Source organism: Geosmithia morbida (genome assembly GCF_012550715.1).
Source record: "Geosmithia morbida isolate 1262 chromosome Unknown scaffold_11, whole genome shotgun sequence".
NCBI classification, from domain to species: domain Eukaryota; kingdom Fungi; phylum Ascomycota; class Sordariomycetes; order Hypocreales; family Bionectriaceae; genus Geosmithia; species Geosmithia morbida.
In genome coordinates this window covers 315,379-332,152 of record NW_023336198.1, presented here as the reverse complement: position 1 = coordinate 332,152, position 16,774 = coordinate 315,379, and the positions used below count along the sequence as shown (strand labels likewise).

At 56.0% G+C, this 16,774-nt stretch overlaps 6 protein-coding genes across 6 annotated transcripts; 4 read left to right on the top strand and 2 right to left on the bottom strand.

The window, feature by feature from the left end:
• Nucleotides 1-185: 185 nt before the first annotated feature.
• On the top strand, nt 186-2,753 carry GMORB2_1890 (DYNc; the record flags this gene model as incomplete). Its single annotated transcript, XM_035463871.1, has 4 exons — nt 186-290; nt 564-827; nt 936-1,238; nt 1,296-2,753. The coding sequence occupies 4 exons, from the start codon at nt 186-188 to the stop codon at nt 2,751-2,753; spliced, it is 2,130 nt and encodes a 709-aa protein (XP_035320135.1).
• A 650-nt stretch (nt 2,754-3,403) lies between these two features.
• GMORB2_1889 (uncharacterized protein) lies at nt 3,404-4,239 on the bottom strand (the record flags this gene model as incomplete). The annotated part of the gene is made up of 2 exons (XM_035463870.1): nt 3,404-3,852; nt 3,918-4,239. The coding sequence occupies 2 exons, from the start codon at nt 4,237-4,239 to the stop codon at nt 3,404-3,406; spliced, it is 771 nt and encodes a 256-aa protein (XP_035320134.1).
• Nucleotides 4,240-5,043: 804 nt separating this feature from the next.
• Nucleotides 5,044-7,870, top strand: GMORB2_1888 (Short-chain dehydrogenase; the record flags this gene model as incomplete). The annotated part of the gene is made up of 4 exons (XM_035463869.1): nt 5,044-5,090; nt 5,151-5,534; nt 5,691-5,967; nt 6,197-7,870. 4 exons carry the CDS (start codon nt 5,044-5,046, stop codon nt 7,868-7,870), a joined length of 2,382 nt encoding a protein of 793 aa, XP_035320133.1.
• A 1,280-nt stretch (nt 7,871-9,150) lies between these two features.
• GMORB2_1887 (guanyl-specific ribonuclease) lies at nt 9,151-9,634 on the top strand (the record flags this gene model as incomplete). Its single annotated transcript, XM_035463868.1, has 2 exons — nt 9,151-9,436; nt 9,543-9,634. Coding segments are annotated over 2 exons (378 nt in total), but the record flags the coding sequence as incomplete, so codon positions are not given.
• A 958-nt stretch (nt 9,635-10,592) lies between these two features.
• GMORB2_1886 (phenylacetate 2-hydroxylase) lies at nt 10,593-12,349 on the top strand (the record flags this gene model as incomplete). The annotated part of the gene is made up of 4 exons (XM_035463867.1): nt 10,593-10,784; nt 10,898-11,531; nt 11,584-11,906; nt 11,978-12,349. The coding sequence occupies 4 exons, from the start codon at nt 10,593-10,595 to the stop codon at nt 12,347-12,349; spliced, it is 1,521 nt and encodes a 506-aa protein (XP_035320131.1).
• Nucleotides 12,350-13,374: 1,025 nt separating this feature from the next.
• GMORB2_1885 (Ferric reductase NAD binding domain) lies at nt 13,375-15,229 on the bottom strand (the record flags this gene model as incomplete). Its single annotated transcript, XM_035463866.1, has 4 exons — nt 13,375-13,823; nt 13,883-14,760; nt 14,861-15,022; nt 15,078-15,229. 4 exons carry the CDS (start codon nt 15,227-15,229, stop codon nt 13,375-13,377), a joined length of 1,641 nt encoding a protein of 546 aa, XP_035320130.1.
• Nucleotides 15,230-16,774: the final 1,545 nt, after the last annotated feature.

The following is a 16,774-nucleotide window of genomic DNA, read 5'->3' as shown; positions in this document are numbered from 1 at the left end:
TTCGGGGTTCTCGTAATCCCGCGGGGGTTTTCCTGCTATAAGTACAATGCAGGGAATCGTCTCTCCACGGCCATGCGCACATGCATGCTTCCGGCCGTTCAAGATTCGTTGTTTTTCCTCGAAGGACTGTATTGTTCTATAAACAATTCTTTCCCGAAAAAAGCCCCGACTTCAAGTCAGCGAAGATGGGCGTCGCCATGGAACCCCGTCTCTTATCAAACCCGGAGATGCTGGAGAAGATTGACAAGCTCCGCGATCTGAACATCGGCCAGCATATTGCTCTTCCTCAGGTTAGTTGATGCGACTCCCCCTTCTGCTATCAATTCTTCATATAGCACTTCGTGTCGGGTAGTCACACCTTCCAAGTGGGTGGGCAGTATCGGATTAGGACAAGAGGGGAAGGGAGGACGAGAAAAAGAAGAGAGAGGTGGCAATTTGGATTCTCTTTTCTTTTCCTCTCCTCTGCTTGTCATACCCCCCCACCCTCCACCCCCATATTCTTCGTCTCTTGATCTCTCCTCAAAACGATCCCTCCCTTCTTCCACCTGCTCACGCTCGCATAGCTCGTCGTCGTCGGAGATCAGAGCTCGGGAAAGTCGTCGCTTCTTGAGAGCTTGAGCGGTATCCCGTTTCCCAAAGACGGCACCCTTTGCACTCGCCACGCCACCCAGATAACCTTCCGACGAAACGACGATGTTTTCGTCAAGATATCCATCAACGCTGGACCGCATGCTTCGGAGGAACATAAGAAGACTGTTGAGGGGCATCGTCTGAAAATGGATTCCGCCGTGGAGTTCCGCGGCCAATTTGTCGACATCCTGACCAAGGTGAGTTCCCTCTCGCTGGCTCAGATGCTTCAGAATCGGAATCCCTCCTGTTCTCGATATAAGTGAACGTGACTCTTGAACGGGAACGCTGACAGCGGCTGCTGATAGGCCAACGAGAAGATGGGTTTGCGTAAGACCGTCAGTGCGGGTCGTGGTGCCATCTTCAGTGAGGATGTCCTCAAGATCGAAGTCTATGGACCGACCGAAGATTACCTGACCATCATCGACGTCCCCGGAATCTTCCGCACAAACATGTACGGAACTACAAAAGAGGACATAGTCATGGTGAGGGAGCTCGTCAAGGACTATATCAAGGACGACCGCACCATCATCCTGGCTGTCCTCCCCAGCAACGTCGACATAGCTACACAGGAGATTTTGGAGCTCGCGGAAGAGTACGACCCAGAGGGCGTGCGCACTCTGGGAGTCCTCACAAAGCCTGATCTCGTGATCGAACCGCGATCGCAGGCGTCCCTCTGCGATCTAGTCAATGGGAAGAGACGGCACCTAACTCTCGGCTACTACCTCGTGAAGAACCGTGGACCCGACGACGGACCCGTCGAGCCGGAAGAGCTTGACAGGTTCTTTGCAAGGAACCCTTGGAGGAGGCTCCCGGGTGAACGGCTGGGTATCCGGGCTCTCAAGGCGCAGCTTGAGGCCTTGCTGATCGACATATGCGGTCGCGAGTTTCCTCGCCTAGTCCAGGATCTCAGCAGGTCAATCACAGAATGCAAAAGAGAGCTGCAAGGTCTGGGACGGCCTCGGCAAGACGAGAATGAGCAACGGATCTTCCTCGGTAACGTTGCAGGAGCTTTTCAGGATTGCGTTCGGTCGTCATTGGCCGCGGACTACACTGCAATAGACGCACTCGGCGAGACGGAACTTCGGCTCATCACCAACGTCATGAACATCACAGACGTCTTCGCCACCGACTTTCACGAGAAAGCGCACTCAAACAACTTCGACGAAGAACGTGGACACGTAGGAAAGACTGAGTCGGAAGACGACCTGCGGGAGTCTCAAAAAAGCTCTTCCGAGGCCATGGTGAAGCAGATGCGAAATCTCCTGGAATCTGTTCATATAGACGACGCTACAGATGGGGAAAAGGCCGAGCTCGAGGATATCCTTGCTATTCCCGACAAGGACCTGGAGTCGAAGGGGGGCGTCTCCTCGTGGATCAGACAGCATTATCTGAACATCAGAGGACTGGAGCTCGGCACGTTCAACGCCAACTTTGTCTCGGTGGCCTTTGCCCAACAGTCAAGCAAGTGGCCTCACATGAGCAAGGTCTATATGAGCAGAGTCATACTGTCACTGCATCGCTTCATAGCCAGCGCGCTGCGGCTAGTTCTTCCCGACGAGACGGCTCGGAACAAGGTATGGTCCTCGATCCTGGAAAGCCTCGTGGACTGCTACCGGAAGGCAATCAGGCAAGCAGACCTGCTGGTCAACATCGAGCGCCAGGGGATTCCCTACACAGCCAACAAGAAGTTCACCAAGGAAATCAACGAGGCCAGATCTAAAAGGATGCTCAGGCAGGTCTTCCCCAAAGCCAGAAAGGACAAGGCGCAGTACGGAGAGGTTCAGTACACCGTCACTCTCGAGGACATGGACAGCATGCACTCGGAGGAACAGTCAAACATGGGATATTCCCTACAGGAGGTCCATGACATACTCCAGGCGTACTACCGGATCGCCATGGAGCGTTTCATAGACAACATCTTCCAGATTGCCGTCAACCATCAGTTGCTCCATGGGCCTGACAGTCCCCTCAGGGTCTTTGACCAGAACTGGGTCATGAGCCTGAGGCCTGCTCAACTTGAGCAGATTGCAGGGGAGAGCAAGGCTTCCAAGAGGACACGTGCGAAGCTCAACAAGAAGATAGAAGATTTGTCGACTGGTCGGAAGGTACTGGAACAATACTGACCAGTGTTCGACGCTCCTGTCGCCCAGGCGATGTCGGGTTAGGTGCAATGTAATCGGGTCGGGGGCGATGGAGGAAAGATGGTTGATTGATTGTCGACGCTCAGGAGAATCGCATCATCTGCGTCTAGAGAGTTCTCGTTCTGAGCTGTGACCATTCCATGTGAATATGGCTTTGTCTGTTGCAGTCTTGACATGACGCGCCCCGATGGAGAGCATGGTGCCATGGTGCGATGTCGCATACGTACACCTGTGTAGGTACGATACCGATTACCCTGCCCGACCTTGCCGCCTATCTCGCGGAAATCCCCGGGTTGCTAGACACCTGGCAACTCAATTCCCGGGCCGTAGCTTGTCCGTGGCATGGCCAACTGGTCCGTATAGGCAGCAGGTATACCTTCGAATCGTGATGGGAGGTCATCATTCCTATCACGGCAGCTACCAGCCTTCTTGGCCCACAAGTGCCATATCGAGGTGTCCGGCGTATGACTCGGGCGTCTCGAGTACGCGACCAGCGGGGGGTGGTGTTGGTGTTTGAAGAAAAGAATAGAAGAAGAAAAGGGCAGCGGCCCATCCAGATATCGGGTTACCGCGTGCTCGGCAATAGAGCCTGAAACCGCACAGCAGTGATCAGTTCACGGAGTCGTGAGTCATCAGAGTCCACGCTCCCGCTGGTGAGGAAACACCCTGGCATCGGCCAAGAAGTCGTCGATAGTCCTCTTCCTGACCTCATTGAGGGGTTTCACATCCTCATCATCGTCCCGATCCCTACCTCGACCAGATGAATCGGGCAGGCCGCCGACGCGGCCCGTCACACGCACCAGCAGCATGCGCATCTTCTCCAACTCCTTCTCGACCTGGCCGTTGCGCGTGACGATATTCTCCTGGACCCCCGCACCGGCCTCGCCCGTCTTCAGGGGGGCCACGGTGTCACGCATACGTCTCAGGCGGTCGACGCGCCGTCGTAGGTCTCTGCGCTGATGGTTGAGCGACGCTAGCCTTTCCACCGTCTCTGCGTAGCGCTGCGCTTCTTCCGGATGCTGGTCGATTGCTCGGTCGGAGAGCCATGTTCTCGGCAGCGCATCTATGGCATCCTGATCGACTGCAGTATACTCCTGTCAGCAGGCGAGGGGGTTATCGGCAAGGTAGAAGAGGAGAAGAGCGTACCCAAGTCGATCTCCTTGCTAATGCCATCGGCATCGGCATCCAGCCCGCGTAGTCGACGCTCCGCCTCGCTCGAGTAGCTGTCGCTTATCTGCTCGGCGAGTGCACGGTTGGCCTGAGGGGCAAAGACGCGACGGCAGTGGTCTTGTATCAGACCCTCGAGGACGGAGGAGACGGTGTCGAGCTGTCGTGGGTCGAGGGCCGATTCGGAGCGGGCGTTGGCGGCGACGAAGGCTGCCGAAGGCGTGACCGGCGTGGCCAGGCGGAGGGTCTGGCTTGTGATGAAGCGCTCTTTTAGCTGGGTGATCGTCGGTTGGGACGACATTGTTATAGATGTGTCGGGTGATGAGGTCTTGAGAGGGAGGAGGGGATGTCAAAGAGACGCGTGTGTCTTGACGCGTTTGAGGATGGAGCGTTTGAAGCTGTGACGATGGTGTGTGGGGATTTTGCGTGAGAGGGGAACTTGGCACCAGTGGATACTGCGTTGGGAAGTGTTGGGGTGTGAATTCTGAATCGGCACTCGTGCATGCGATGACGGCCAGGAGACTTCCGGCGTAAATGGACCGACCTGCACCCATCCCAACCTGATAGTTGCAGTGGAGAGCAACGCAGGGCATAACCTTTCTTCCTCTTCCAATGCGACCCCCGCGATGTATGCGTGTTATGCTGGGGAGGGGGCGGTCACGTGTGCCTCATGACCACCTCTATCACTACACCACTCGGCAGACGCGCAATGATACAGAGAATAGGACAGTGATATAGGACTGGGATGGAAGTAAGAGACGGGACCGACAGAAACATACGACGACAAATTCACCAATAACACGCTCTGGATTCTACCCTGGTCCCCATGTTTCCCCGCACGCGCGCGTGATGTCTTTACGCGGAACCGACTTGGAAGGCTGGAGTAAACGGACCCGATGTACATTCAGGGAACAAGCGGGTGGGGGGGGGGGGGGGGGGGGGAGAGGTGTTCCCCGGACACGGGTCCGATGATGTGGAGGTGCCCTTTTCCTCGGCTGAGCATAAATACAGGAGTTGACGTAGGTGGCTCCTGTTTCGTGGTTTTTCTATCTCACTCTGCAGCCCGTTCATCTATATTCTCTTCTTCTTCTTCCGCTATCCAACCATGCCTCTGCCGAGGACGGCTATTGTGACGGGGAGTGCCCGCGGCATGTGAGTTCCAACACATAGACGAGATGCTCATCTTCTCGGGCTGATGATGATTGATCGCAGTGGGAAGGCGATCGCCCATAGACTCGCCTCAGATGGCTTCAAGGTCACCATCTCCGACCTCCCCTCGATGAAGGCCGAGGCCGAAGCAACGGCATCGCAGATCGCCGAGGCCACCGGCTCAGAGACCCATGTCGCCCTGGGCGACGTCTCCAGGCGCAGCGACGTCCAGGACGTTGTCGACTCGCACGTCAGCAGCCTGGGTCCGCTGTACGCCATGGTGGCGAACGCCGGCATATGCCAGGTCAATCCGGCCGTGGAGGTGGGGGAGGAAGAGTTCCGCAGGACGTTTGACGTCAATGTCGGCGGCGTCTTCAACTCGTACCAGGTTGCCGGGAAGCAGATGATACAGCAGGGTACGGAGGGGAGGCTAATCGGGTGTGCGAGGTACGTATCGTGTGTATTGATATCCATCATCCCATCAGATGCCCCGTACCCATGTTTTCGAGCTCCAACCCTCCAACCCCCTGTTGAAGCTGGACACGCAGACGGATGGGGATGGAAAAAAGAAGAAGAAGAAAGACTATGCTAACAAGCCAACAGCATTGTGGGGTTCAAGCCCTTCCCCCTGCTCACCCCCTACAGCGCCAGCAAGTTTGCCGTCCGCGGCCTGACGCAGGGCATGGCCATGGAGATGGCGCCGCATGGCATCCGCGTCAATTGCTTCTGTCCGGGCATCCATGCAACGGCCATGTGGGACTATATTGACCATCATCTCGGCCGCCTCAATTCACTGCCCAAGGGCGGCACCATCCAGAAATTTACTGATGAATATATTGCCCTCAAGAGGACGGGCCAGCCCGAGGATGTGGCTAAGCTGGTGAGCTTCTTGGCCAGTGATGATTCAGAGTATATCACGGGGCAGAGCATCAATGTTGACGGGGGCGTATTCTTTACGTAGATTGCAGTGGATGATGTTTCCATCTCCACCAGTTCCCCCCTCTTCCCACAAGCTTCAGATGACATTGAAGATGACAAGATTGAACTCATGGGGGGGCTCGACATGTTAGTGATGTCTTCGGAGATAAGCACCATTTTATCTTATCTAGATTGCCATTATCGATACACTTATCGCCACTCTCCACTCTCTGATTCTCCCGCTTCAGCCTCGAGCTCGAATTCTTTCATGCAAAACGTCACCTTGGATGGCTCAGGCGACGGCTGCAAATCCGCGGGTAGTCGACCGTATATCATTACTATGCACTGACGTTGAGCTGCGATTCTACTCCGTCATAGGTGTGTCACCAAATACATATACAATGGCAAAATCAAAGGCCTCCAAGCGCAAGAGGGTCGCCCAGACCGAACAACCCCGCAAAATACCAAAGAACGCCCTCTCCAGCCCGCCTCCCGATGGCAGCGCCTCCGACACGCCCGTCGAGCCCAAGAACCTGGGGACCGTCGTACCGGACGAGGAGCTGGAGATAACCATCGACACCCTCAAGACGCTGTCTCAGTACCCGAGCCTGATCAAGACGAGGCAGTGCAGGGATGTACGGGCAGCCGTGTACGACTTCCGCCAGTCGTGCACGACGGGCACCAACTCCGTCGACGGCGGCGCGGGGACGAACCTGACGGGCCGGATAACGGGGGCCCTGGCCGACGGCAAGTTCACGGACGCGCGCATCCTCCTGTCCGAGATGAGGATACGCGGCGAGGAGCCGAAGCTGGGCGCGCTGTGCAGGTGGGTGCGCGATCTCGACTTCATCAGCGGGCTGTCGACGCAGCACCGGGTCACGCAGGACGGGGAGCTCATCTCCGTGCTAGACTCGGTGCTGCGTGTCAGCTGCCCGATCGACGCCAACCCGACCGCAGTCGTCAACCCGTCGTCGCCCATCGCGCCCCAGCCCATCTGGGACCTGGGACCCGGGCCCGGCGTGGCGCGCGAGCAGGTCTACGCTTCCGTCCTGGACAAGACCATCTTGGACGCCGCGCCTGCCTCTCTCCGCGACTCTCTGCGCGTCGTCGAGAGGACAGAAGGAGGCGACCGCAGGCCCCCCAACCAGTACCCCGCCATCGTCTACACGACGACGCCCGACGCTGTCACGCTCGCTGCCGAACCCCCCTCCTCTACGTTCCACGAGCATCCGCACGTGCCAGGTCTCGGCCTGGCCAAGAACGTCCTCACCCACGACGAGTGCAGGGCCATCATCGCCGCCGGCGAGTCGGTCGAGTTCATCCCGGACTCGCCCCTACGCCAGGACGGGGAGACGTCCATCCTCGCCCACAACTTCTACTGGGTAGTCGACACGGCCTTCCACGACAAGCTCTGGTCGCGCGTGTCGTCGCTGGTCCCCGGCGAGGTCGGTGGCCGTCTCGCACGCGGGCTGAACCGCCGCTTCCGCGTCTACCGCTACGTCCCCGGCGCCGAGTACAGGTGCCACATTGACGGTGCCTGGCCGCCGTCGGGTATCCGTCCGGATGGCGCGTACGTGTACGACGACTCCCCCGCCGACAGGAAGCAGAGCTCTCTCTTCACCTTCCTCATCTACCTCAACGACGAGTTTGAAGGTGGTGAGACGACCTTCTTCCTCCCCGGTGTGAGAGAGGGTTCCTTGAACGCCTACCCTGTGAGGCCTGTCATGGGGAGCGTCGCCGTCTTCCCTCACGGCGACTCGAAGGGTGCGCTTCTACACGAGGGGACGGGAGTGCGCAAGGGGGCAAAGTACGTTATCAGGACCGATGTCGAGTATGATGTCGAGCCTTCTATTCGAGAGTCTTGACAGTCTTGTATGGACATTGATGAGTAGTGAGTGGCGTATAGAATTGATTGACGAAGCGATGACCTTTGTATATATATATATATATATATTTCTTCTCCTAGGACAATGGAGATGGGAAAACAAAAGCACCCGGTTACTACTACTACCTCTACCGATATCTGGCCGTCTCCAACGCACCACAGCTATCTAGTACCCGTGGGATATATCACCACAGGTAATGTGCAGATACGAGGTCCCGAGGACTCCGTACTCGAATGCATGCGCTCCCCCTCCAGTTGAAGCCGCGGTTCGCTACTACGTCTCCGGCCCCGGCCGATGAAATGCTGATCATGTCCAGGATAGGCATCGCAGAGAGGGTAAAGGCACGAGGCCATAGGATCAATTCTGATTAATGCTATTACATCGCATACAATATCAGCACACGTACCGCATATACCACACGTAAATATTAGTCCAGAGGGGCAATACACTCCGGTGACGATTATGACAACCATAGACGCCTGCTTGATGCATCGTGGTACAGGGAATCATGAAGGGCAAGAGAGTGATGTCTCTCTACGAGGTGGGGAAACTCGAGAGGAGGCAAGGTGATAACGACGTGATGAATGCCAATCATCTGGGACTCGTGGGTGCAAAGGCCAAGAGCCGCCAAGAGTCTCGAGGTGGGACGCTAACGAATACCCCGGCGGCGCAGGGGGGGGGACAATCGAGGGGCCATGGCAGTTGATCTCAAAGGTTGTGATGACGATGTAGGAATGTCACTTTGCGAGGAGAATGACTTCCTCAGATGTGCCGGGCTCGAGTGCGGTCGGTATGAGAGGGAAGCCTATCACGAAGAGCGAGATCGGGTAGACTTCCCTACAGTCAAGGGGCAACGCGGACTTATCTGACAAAGATCGATAATCAACAGTACAACAGACCGAGTGCCGTCGCACTCCTCTCCCTGCGCGTCAACACACCTTCCCCTTTGATCCTTCACGGCGGGTCCTTCTGTGCTTCGTATAACACACTAAATTGAATCTATCGACCAACCCTCCCCCCCCCCCCCCCCGGGATCCGTAGACGACGAGAGCACATGCTTGCGATAAGCTCATCAGATGGTTCTCAGTGAGAGAGAGATCTGAACTCGATGTAAATACTCTACATGAGATATATAGCCTCCTTGTATAAATATCACAAGTCTGTCCCATTCTACGCAGAAAGACTCACCCTCGTACCCATTCCGTTCATTCATTCACCCACTCCCCTCTCCCCTTGACAACCTCCCTCTCTTCTCCACAATGAAGCTCTCCATTCCCTCCATCGTCCTGGTCCTCTCGGCCATCGTCTCCGCCGCTCCGGCCGAGATCCAGCCCCGCGCCGCTGCCACCTGCGGTAGCAACTCGTACACGGCCGCCCAGGTGAACGAGGCTTCCGTGGCTGCATGCAACCACTTCAAGGCTGGCACCACGGCCGGTAGCTCGACCTACCCTCACCGTTACAACAACTACGAGGGCTTCAGCTTTGGTGGCGCCAGCGGGCCGTTCCAGGAGTTTCCCATCCTGACCAGCGGTGTCTACACTGGAGGTGAGCACCCCCTCCTCAGGCCTCTAACCATCAGGAACTCCTGCCTTGCTTCCGTGGTATGGTATGTGGGATCGATTGACTGTGTTGACCATGCTGAGTATCGTAGGCTCCCCTGGTGCTGACCGCGTCATCATCACCGAGAGCGGTTGCAAGCAGGCTGGTACCATTACCCACACTGGTGCTAGCGGTAACAACTTTGTGGCTTGCTCGGGTACTTCTTGAAAGGAAGATGGGGGCCGGGGGGGGGGGGGGGGGAGGTTCAACAAGGGGCGAGAATGAAGATTGTTGCTCGTTTTTTTTTTCTCTTTTTTTTTTCTTTTTTTTCTTTTTTGGCGTCACGATTATATCTGTTGAGTGCCGGCGGCCACTTGACTTGGTCCGTCTTCTGCTCATTGTTCGATGAAATGGATCTGAAACTGCCGAGTGAATCAATCATTCAGCGATAAGTCTTGATGCTAGAACAAGAATGTCTCGAACAAGAATGTCCCGGGGGACAGTTCTCACTTTTACTTTTCGCGCTCTTGTCAGATATCGATACACCAGACAGTTGAAGTCCCAAGCCATTGCCCACGGTGAGATGCTCTCATCCCCAGAGAGCTAGAAAGTCATGCTCCAGCTCCAGCCTCTCCGCCATCGAGAAGAAACATCTACGGAAACGAACAGACGGGAAGGATCTCGACCGAATTCGGAATCGGCAACTTTGATCGACACTGACATGCTCTATTGCATATCAGGCGAACCTCCTCCCCCGCACTTCGGGAGCTTCTGCCGTTGTGCGGGGATCCTCTTGAAAGCTCGTCCCTCGAGCCGGGCCACCTGTTCCGTTTAGACTTCTCCTCTACATCTAGCCAATGTATGTCGGTGCATATGTCATAGTTGACAGGAGAGACGGGCGCAGGAATGGGAGCGGGGTGGTCAGTCACACGGGAACGATATTATCCTCGTCGGGGTGCGTCAGCCGCGGTCTTCAAGCAAACCGTATGCCTTGAGAGGAGGTAGATCTGGCAGTTTGGTCTACATATAATATATATTATAATATATATATATATATATACATGTATGTACGTCCCGGTTGTGAACTGTCCGTTTATAGATTTGGCCCTCCATAATTTCTCCAGTGAATAAAGTCAAGAGTCGTGAAGATCTGCTGTCCGCTATGACTATCCAACTTGCATATGCCGTCGTCGCCTTGATCCTCTACCTCCTCGTCCAATACTTGTATGCCACCGATGTCCCAAAGATAAAGAATCTACCCGAGATCCCCGGCCTGCCCATCTTTGGAAACCTCGTCCAACTCGGCACCGACCACGCACGTGTGGCTCAGAAATGGGCAGCTAAATATGGCCCCGTTTTCCAGACACGTCTAGGAAACAAGGCGAGTCGTTCCTGACTCCGCAAAGAATGAAACACATATACACGAGAGATGACAGCCGTGATAACTTCCCAAGTACTCATACGCAGCGCGTCATCTTTGTCAACTCCTACGAAGCAGTCCGATACTTTTGGATCACCCACCAATCCTCCCTCATCTCCCGACCAACCTTCCACACCTTCCACGACGTCGTCTCGTCCTCCCAGGGCTTCACCATAGGCACCTCGCCGTGGGATCCGTCGTGCAAGAATCGCCGCAAGGCTGCCGCCACAGCCCTGAACCGTCCCTCGGTCCAGTCGTACATGCCCGTTCTCGATCTCGAATCTACGGTCAGCATCAGGGAGCTGCTCGATAACTCGCAAGGCGGAACGAACGACCTCGATCCTTCGCCGTACTTTGCGCGGTTCGCACTCAACACCTCCCTCACGCTCAACTATGGATGCCGCATCCACGGCGACGTCAACAGCGAGACGCTCCGCGAGATCACATACGTCGAACGCGGCATCTCCAACTTCAGATCTACCAGCAACAACTGGCAGGACTATGTACCGCTGCTGCGGCTGGGCGCCGGGAAGAACTCGTCGGCCGAGGAGTTCCGCCTCAGGAGGGACAGGTACCTCACTGATCTGCTCAATGGGCTGAAGGAGAGCATCGCCAACGGGACTGATAAGCCTTGCATCACGGGGAACATTCTCAAGGATCCCGATGCGAAGTTGAACGACGGTAGGCTGTATCGAGGGAGGAAGCGAGGATGAGTGGCTGATTCTTCCCACAGCCGAGATCAAATCCATCTGCCTGACAATGGTATCTGCCGGCCTGGACACCGTACCCGGAAACCTGGTCATGGGCCTCGCATACCTGTCCACCAAGGAAGGTCAGGAGGTTCAAGCCAGGGCCCTACGGGAGATAAACGACGTGTACCCCGACGGCGACGCCTGGGAGAGATGCCTGGAGGAGGAAAAGGTCCCGTACGTGACTGCGTTCGTCAAGGAGACTCTACGATACTGGACCGTCATCCCCATCTGCCTCCCTCGAGCCAATATCAGGGACATTCCGTACGGCGACGCCGTCATTCCCGCCGGGACAACCTTCCTCATGGTATCTTTCACCCACGCATATGAACGCTGGAGAGGGAGAGAGACAGATATTGCTAACGTGGCGCTATCCAGAACGCCTACGCGGCAGACCACGACGATGAGCGATTCAGAGACCCTCACAGGATGATACCCGAAAGGTTCCTCAACGACACCGAGACGGGCACGCCTCATTACAGCTACGGCGCTGGCTCGAGGATGTGTGCGGGATCCCATCTCGCCAACCGAGAGCTCTTCACGGCCTTTGTGCGGCTCATCACGGCGTTTCATATCCTCCCCGCCCGGGACCCAGCGGACGCCCCCATCATGGATCCCATCGAATGTAGCGCCAACCCGACCTCTCTGACGACGGACCCGAAGCCATTCAAGATTGGACTGCGCGCCCGAGACGAGACGCTCTTGCGAAGGTGGATTTGGGACTCTGAGGAGCGGACGAGGGATTTGTAGATGCGAAGGAGGTCAGTCGAGAGAGACCTCTGACATCAGGAACTTTCGTCACATCGCTAAGACAGCTAGCTACTCGCTGATTGCGCGATGGGAGATAATCTGGCCGTGATGCAATATACGCAGTTCGCCCATGATCCGTACCCTTCGAGTACAGGAATGAAGGATGGAAAGAGAAGGGGAAAAGAAGGCGCCTAGCCCCAGCGATAAACATATGATATATATCCTCCTCTTAGCCGAGAATGAATGAAGACCAAGGATCCTATAACATTCCAGGTGCATCATGTTTCCGATTCAACCGAACACCCGAAAACCCGATGGAAAGATCTAAGAGTGTCATTCTTTTTGAGCCGACCGGGAAAGTAAAGGACAACACTCCAAAGGCATCATATTTTCTAGCGAGAAGAAAGAGCAAATCAACACACAAAGACAGAAAGGGTGCACCAGCTGGAGCGCCTAGATCCGGGCACGGCACGAGGCCGCAGAGGCAGAGCGCCCTGGATATCGAAGAGGAGCCCACCATCGCCGTCGACCTCGGTCTTGATATCGGTATCGGTCCAACCCCCACGGAGGGCGGGGCCGGAGATCGACTTCCTTGCCCTGAACCCCGCACGCAGATGGTCAGCCGGTGTACGTGCATGTTGAATCGTCAGCAGCGTTGGACAGAGAGGGACTGTCACGAGTACGTATGGACGATGACATGGATCTACCTGCCACCACGGGCGACGCAAAAGTAGGCGGACGAGACGCCAGGAAGTTCGGATAGCGGCTACAAGTATCTGTACATGTATGTGATATTGCTCGGTGATGAAAGATGGGCAAGACCATCCAGCCAACGCTACCAGGTGCCGGGCAGTCATCCCGTCATCACGGTCAGGGGAGTGTATACACGGCAGCTGCTTCTCCACAGGCCCTAGAAGACGACGGTCGGGTTCGGGGCTTGAAAAGACCTCGTCGGTGGTTGCTATTCATCCGAGAGCCATAGGAGGACCATCATGTCCGGCACAGCAAGTTCGTACCATGCATCATCAGCAACCGCCAAAATCGCCGCAGTACAGATCTATCACACATGATGGATCCGTGGCTCGATGGCGGTCAACCGACTCCTTCAAGTCATCCATCAACACTTCCGGTCCGCAGGCCACGACCAAAGCCCGCCTGGGGCGAGCACCGTCATCTGCCAGCCTGCCCAGGAGGTCATGCATGTTGATCCTCCCAAAGACCACAGATTCCGTGCACGATGTAAGCTCCCCAGAGGGCGGCTGCTCGATGGCCAGTTCTGCTGCCGGGCCACCCATCTGGGGAGAAGTATGCGGACACGGTCGGGACGTGCCTCCCGCACCCTGGACGGGCTGTGCGCCGTGGTCGCTGGGTGCCGGTACCGGTCCAGCCTCGCGCGTGACGTGCAGACTTATGCTGGTCACGGTCGCGAGATTTTGGAGATTATCGACATGCTGGCGATACCAGGACAGATGTGCTGAAGCGTACAAGGTCAGCACTGCGACGGACATGGCACTGATCCGGATGACGGCCTACCGTGTTGCTGGAAGGACAGGGCACAGCTGATCTTGCTAAATCCCATGAACCGGGGCCGGCTCAGGATCCGGTTGACGAAGCCAAAGACAAAGGAAGCACCGCTTCCCCCGGATACGAGGACCAGCTCGTCGTATCCGGAAACGTCTGGAGACGACCCGTACGATAGGCCGGTGAATGCCCATAGGCGGGCCCCTGGGTGCTCCCGGGCCAGGTCACCGAGTTTCCTGGTGAAGCCTCGGTGGCTCTTGATGACGAGCTCCAGCCCCTGCGCTCCGTTGTCGACGATGGTCATCGGGTGGCTGTGAAAGAGCGATATGCGCGGTATCCACAGGAAGCAATGGGATCCCGGAACGGCACTGCACAGGAAGGACCTCTTGAGGATCACCTGCGTCCCTCCGCCGGGAAGTGGATGGCAGGTAGCTTGTGTTGTGAAGATGCCGCACAACGCCCCCGCCGACCGGATGGCTCTGTCGGCCAGCCACAGACCGAAGGTCACCATCATGACCTGGGGCAGCTTCTTGAACCAGAGGGGCCTGTGGACGACGGCGAGAGCGACGGCAGCCACAAAGCCAAGGACGTGGCTGACGTAGAACATGTCGTAGTTTCGATGTCTAAAGAGGCCCATCAGGAGGACCAGCATGGAGATGCCTGCCAGGATGGCAGCCATGTCCCCCACCGAGGCAAACTTTTCCAAGCGCCCAGTCTCGGTCAGCGAGGCCGTGTAGAATCCGGCGTGGCTGACGACGAAGAAGATTGCCACTATGCCCGTCAATCGGTGGAACACGTTCAGCTCGACATGAGACGCGGGCACGACGAGCGATAACGGCGTATTTCTGAGAGCGAAGAAGACGCACAGCGTCATGTTGGCAGCCGTCAACCTTTTAATTTTGTTTTCAAAAAAAGAAGGGTTTACCACCGCATAGCGTTAGCCGAGTCATGCGTACGATGATATCAGAGCCGTGGAGGTTGAAAACATACCATCCGCATCGGGAGCCGATATAGTTGAGACGGGTCGAACTGAGGAAGTTGGATGCGATTGCGGCATTTCCGGCAAGGTATACCGTGGTCAGGACGACGAGTCCGACTGACGGCCTACGAGCCCACAGCCACGGCGTGCGCCTCTCTAACCTCCTACGAGACCTTCTGAGTCTGACGAAGCATTGACTGCCATGCGTTCCATACGAGATATACTCACCTCCGAAGCCATCGACCGGATGCCGACCCGGAGGCTTGGTACCTAGACACGCAGACGGAGACCACGATCAGACCGGCGAGGAAGGCGGCATATATCTTCAGCGCGTGCTCGTTGTCCGACTGCTTCTGCGTTGCGCGTTTGTCGATGGCCATTCCACGTAGCGGTGTAATCGCGCGACGAGAGAGTTGTATGAGCGATTGAAAAGACGAGATTGATTCTCTCCCCTCTGCGAGAGAGACCGTCTTATCCCAATTCTGCCGCGCGTTCGGACCCTGCAACAGCGGAAACCGGGTCCTCTAGGGCACGAACGGAAATGTGGCTTATTAGTTAGTTGTACGTCTACTCCGTACGGCATGTTGCGTAATGGGCCCCGTTATCAGATCCTTTTTTTTATTCATTTTAATTCCCGATGTTCCTTATCAATCAGTTAGGCCGGATCCATTGTTAGCTGGGGCGGTGGGGTTAGAACAGAGACTGATACCTGTACGTTTTCCCTCTCCGAAGTACGAGTACTCTTGATCACAAGTTAGATAGAGGGAAAGACTCTGAGGCGGTTCTGTTATCTTGGCAGTTCATTCGTCAGGAGGCCTTTGGGCAACAATACGTATGATGGCCGTATCTGCAGACCTCTATGGCGCTTGGGAGCTTGGGAGCTTGGTGGTGCCCAAGCTGCTGAGAGAGGTATGCGGGTTAGCACATCGGACTGACGGTCAACAGTCACGATAATGGCTGCTTCGATGCAGGGCGTTACGATCGGGCGCGGCTGTCGCTTCGGGGGTCTTCCACCCCAGTATCCGGTTGTCACCTCAAGGGTCAGTCCTCAGCGGTATTGTGTGCACGACCCCTGCTTGCCTCTTCGACACTGTGGCCTTCGATTGATCAGATAAGATCGACCTGGCATCACGTCTCCCTCTAACCAAGTGGGTCGGGAAGCAACGGGAGGGATTCGTCTCCGCAGCTATATTACGTGCCAAGCTTGCCGTGTTGACCGAATAGGTCCCCGACTTCTGTCCTGGGCTCTTCCTGCATTGTACAGATGAATCGCTCCATAACTTGTGAAGCGTAGTCGTTCTGTTAACCGCTAGGTCCTCCCCTCGTCGGCTGAGTCGCCTCTGCTGCACATACGACTCCGCGCTCGTATCGAAGGCGGATGTGACCTTGAACATATGGTTGAAGAATGGCATCAATCCTCGATTCTGCTAAGACGTAAGTCCAGTGTGGTAATCAGACGGTACGCCACGTACCAGACATATCCGTGGCATCCGGGAGGCTGTCGGTGGTGGGCGTGTGTGCCAGGTAGAGAAGAGGCATACATGTACACATACATGGTCCCGCTGATGAAGACCATTCTCTGTTATTGCCATGCTTCTAACCTCGTGTTAGACTTCCTCTCCGTCCTCTACCTCATACTGACAATATAGCGCTAAGGTAGAACTGACGTCCAGGACAGACAGTATTAAGCAGCAACCGGAAGAATGAGTGAGATGCGTGCGAATGCACAATCATCATTGCCAGATCAGGCAGTTAGTGGGGGGACTTCCCATGGAGGTGGCGGGGAAGTGAACAGACAATTAGTTGCTGGCATCTAAAGTCCTCACAATTTGGGGGGGGGGGGGAGAGAACATATCAACTCATCAACGATCATCTCTCTGAGCGAGCTGCAAGTCTTCAAGTTAGCATAGACAGGAGGAGCAAGT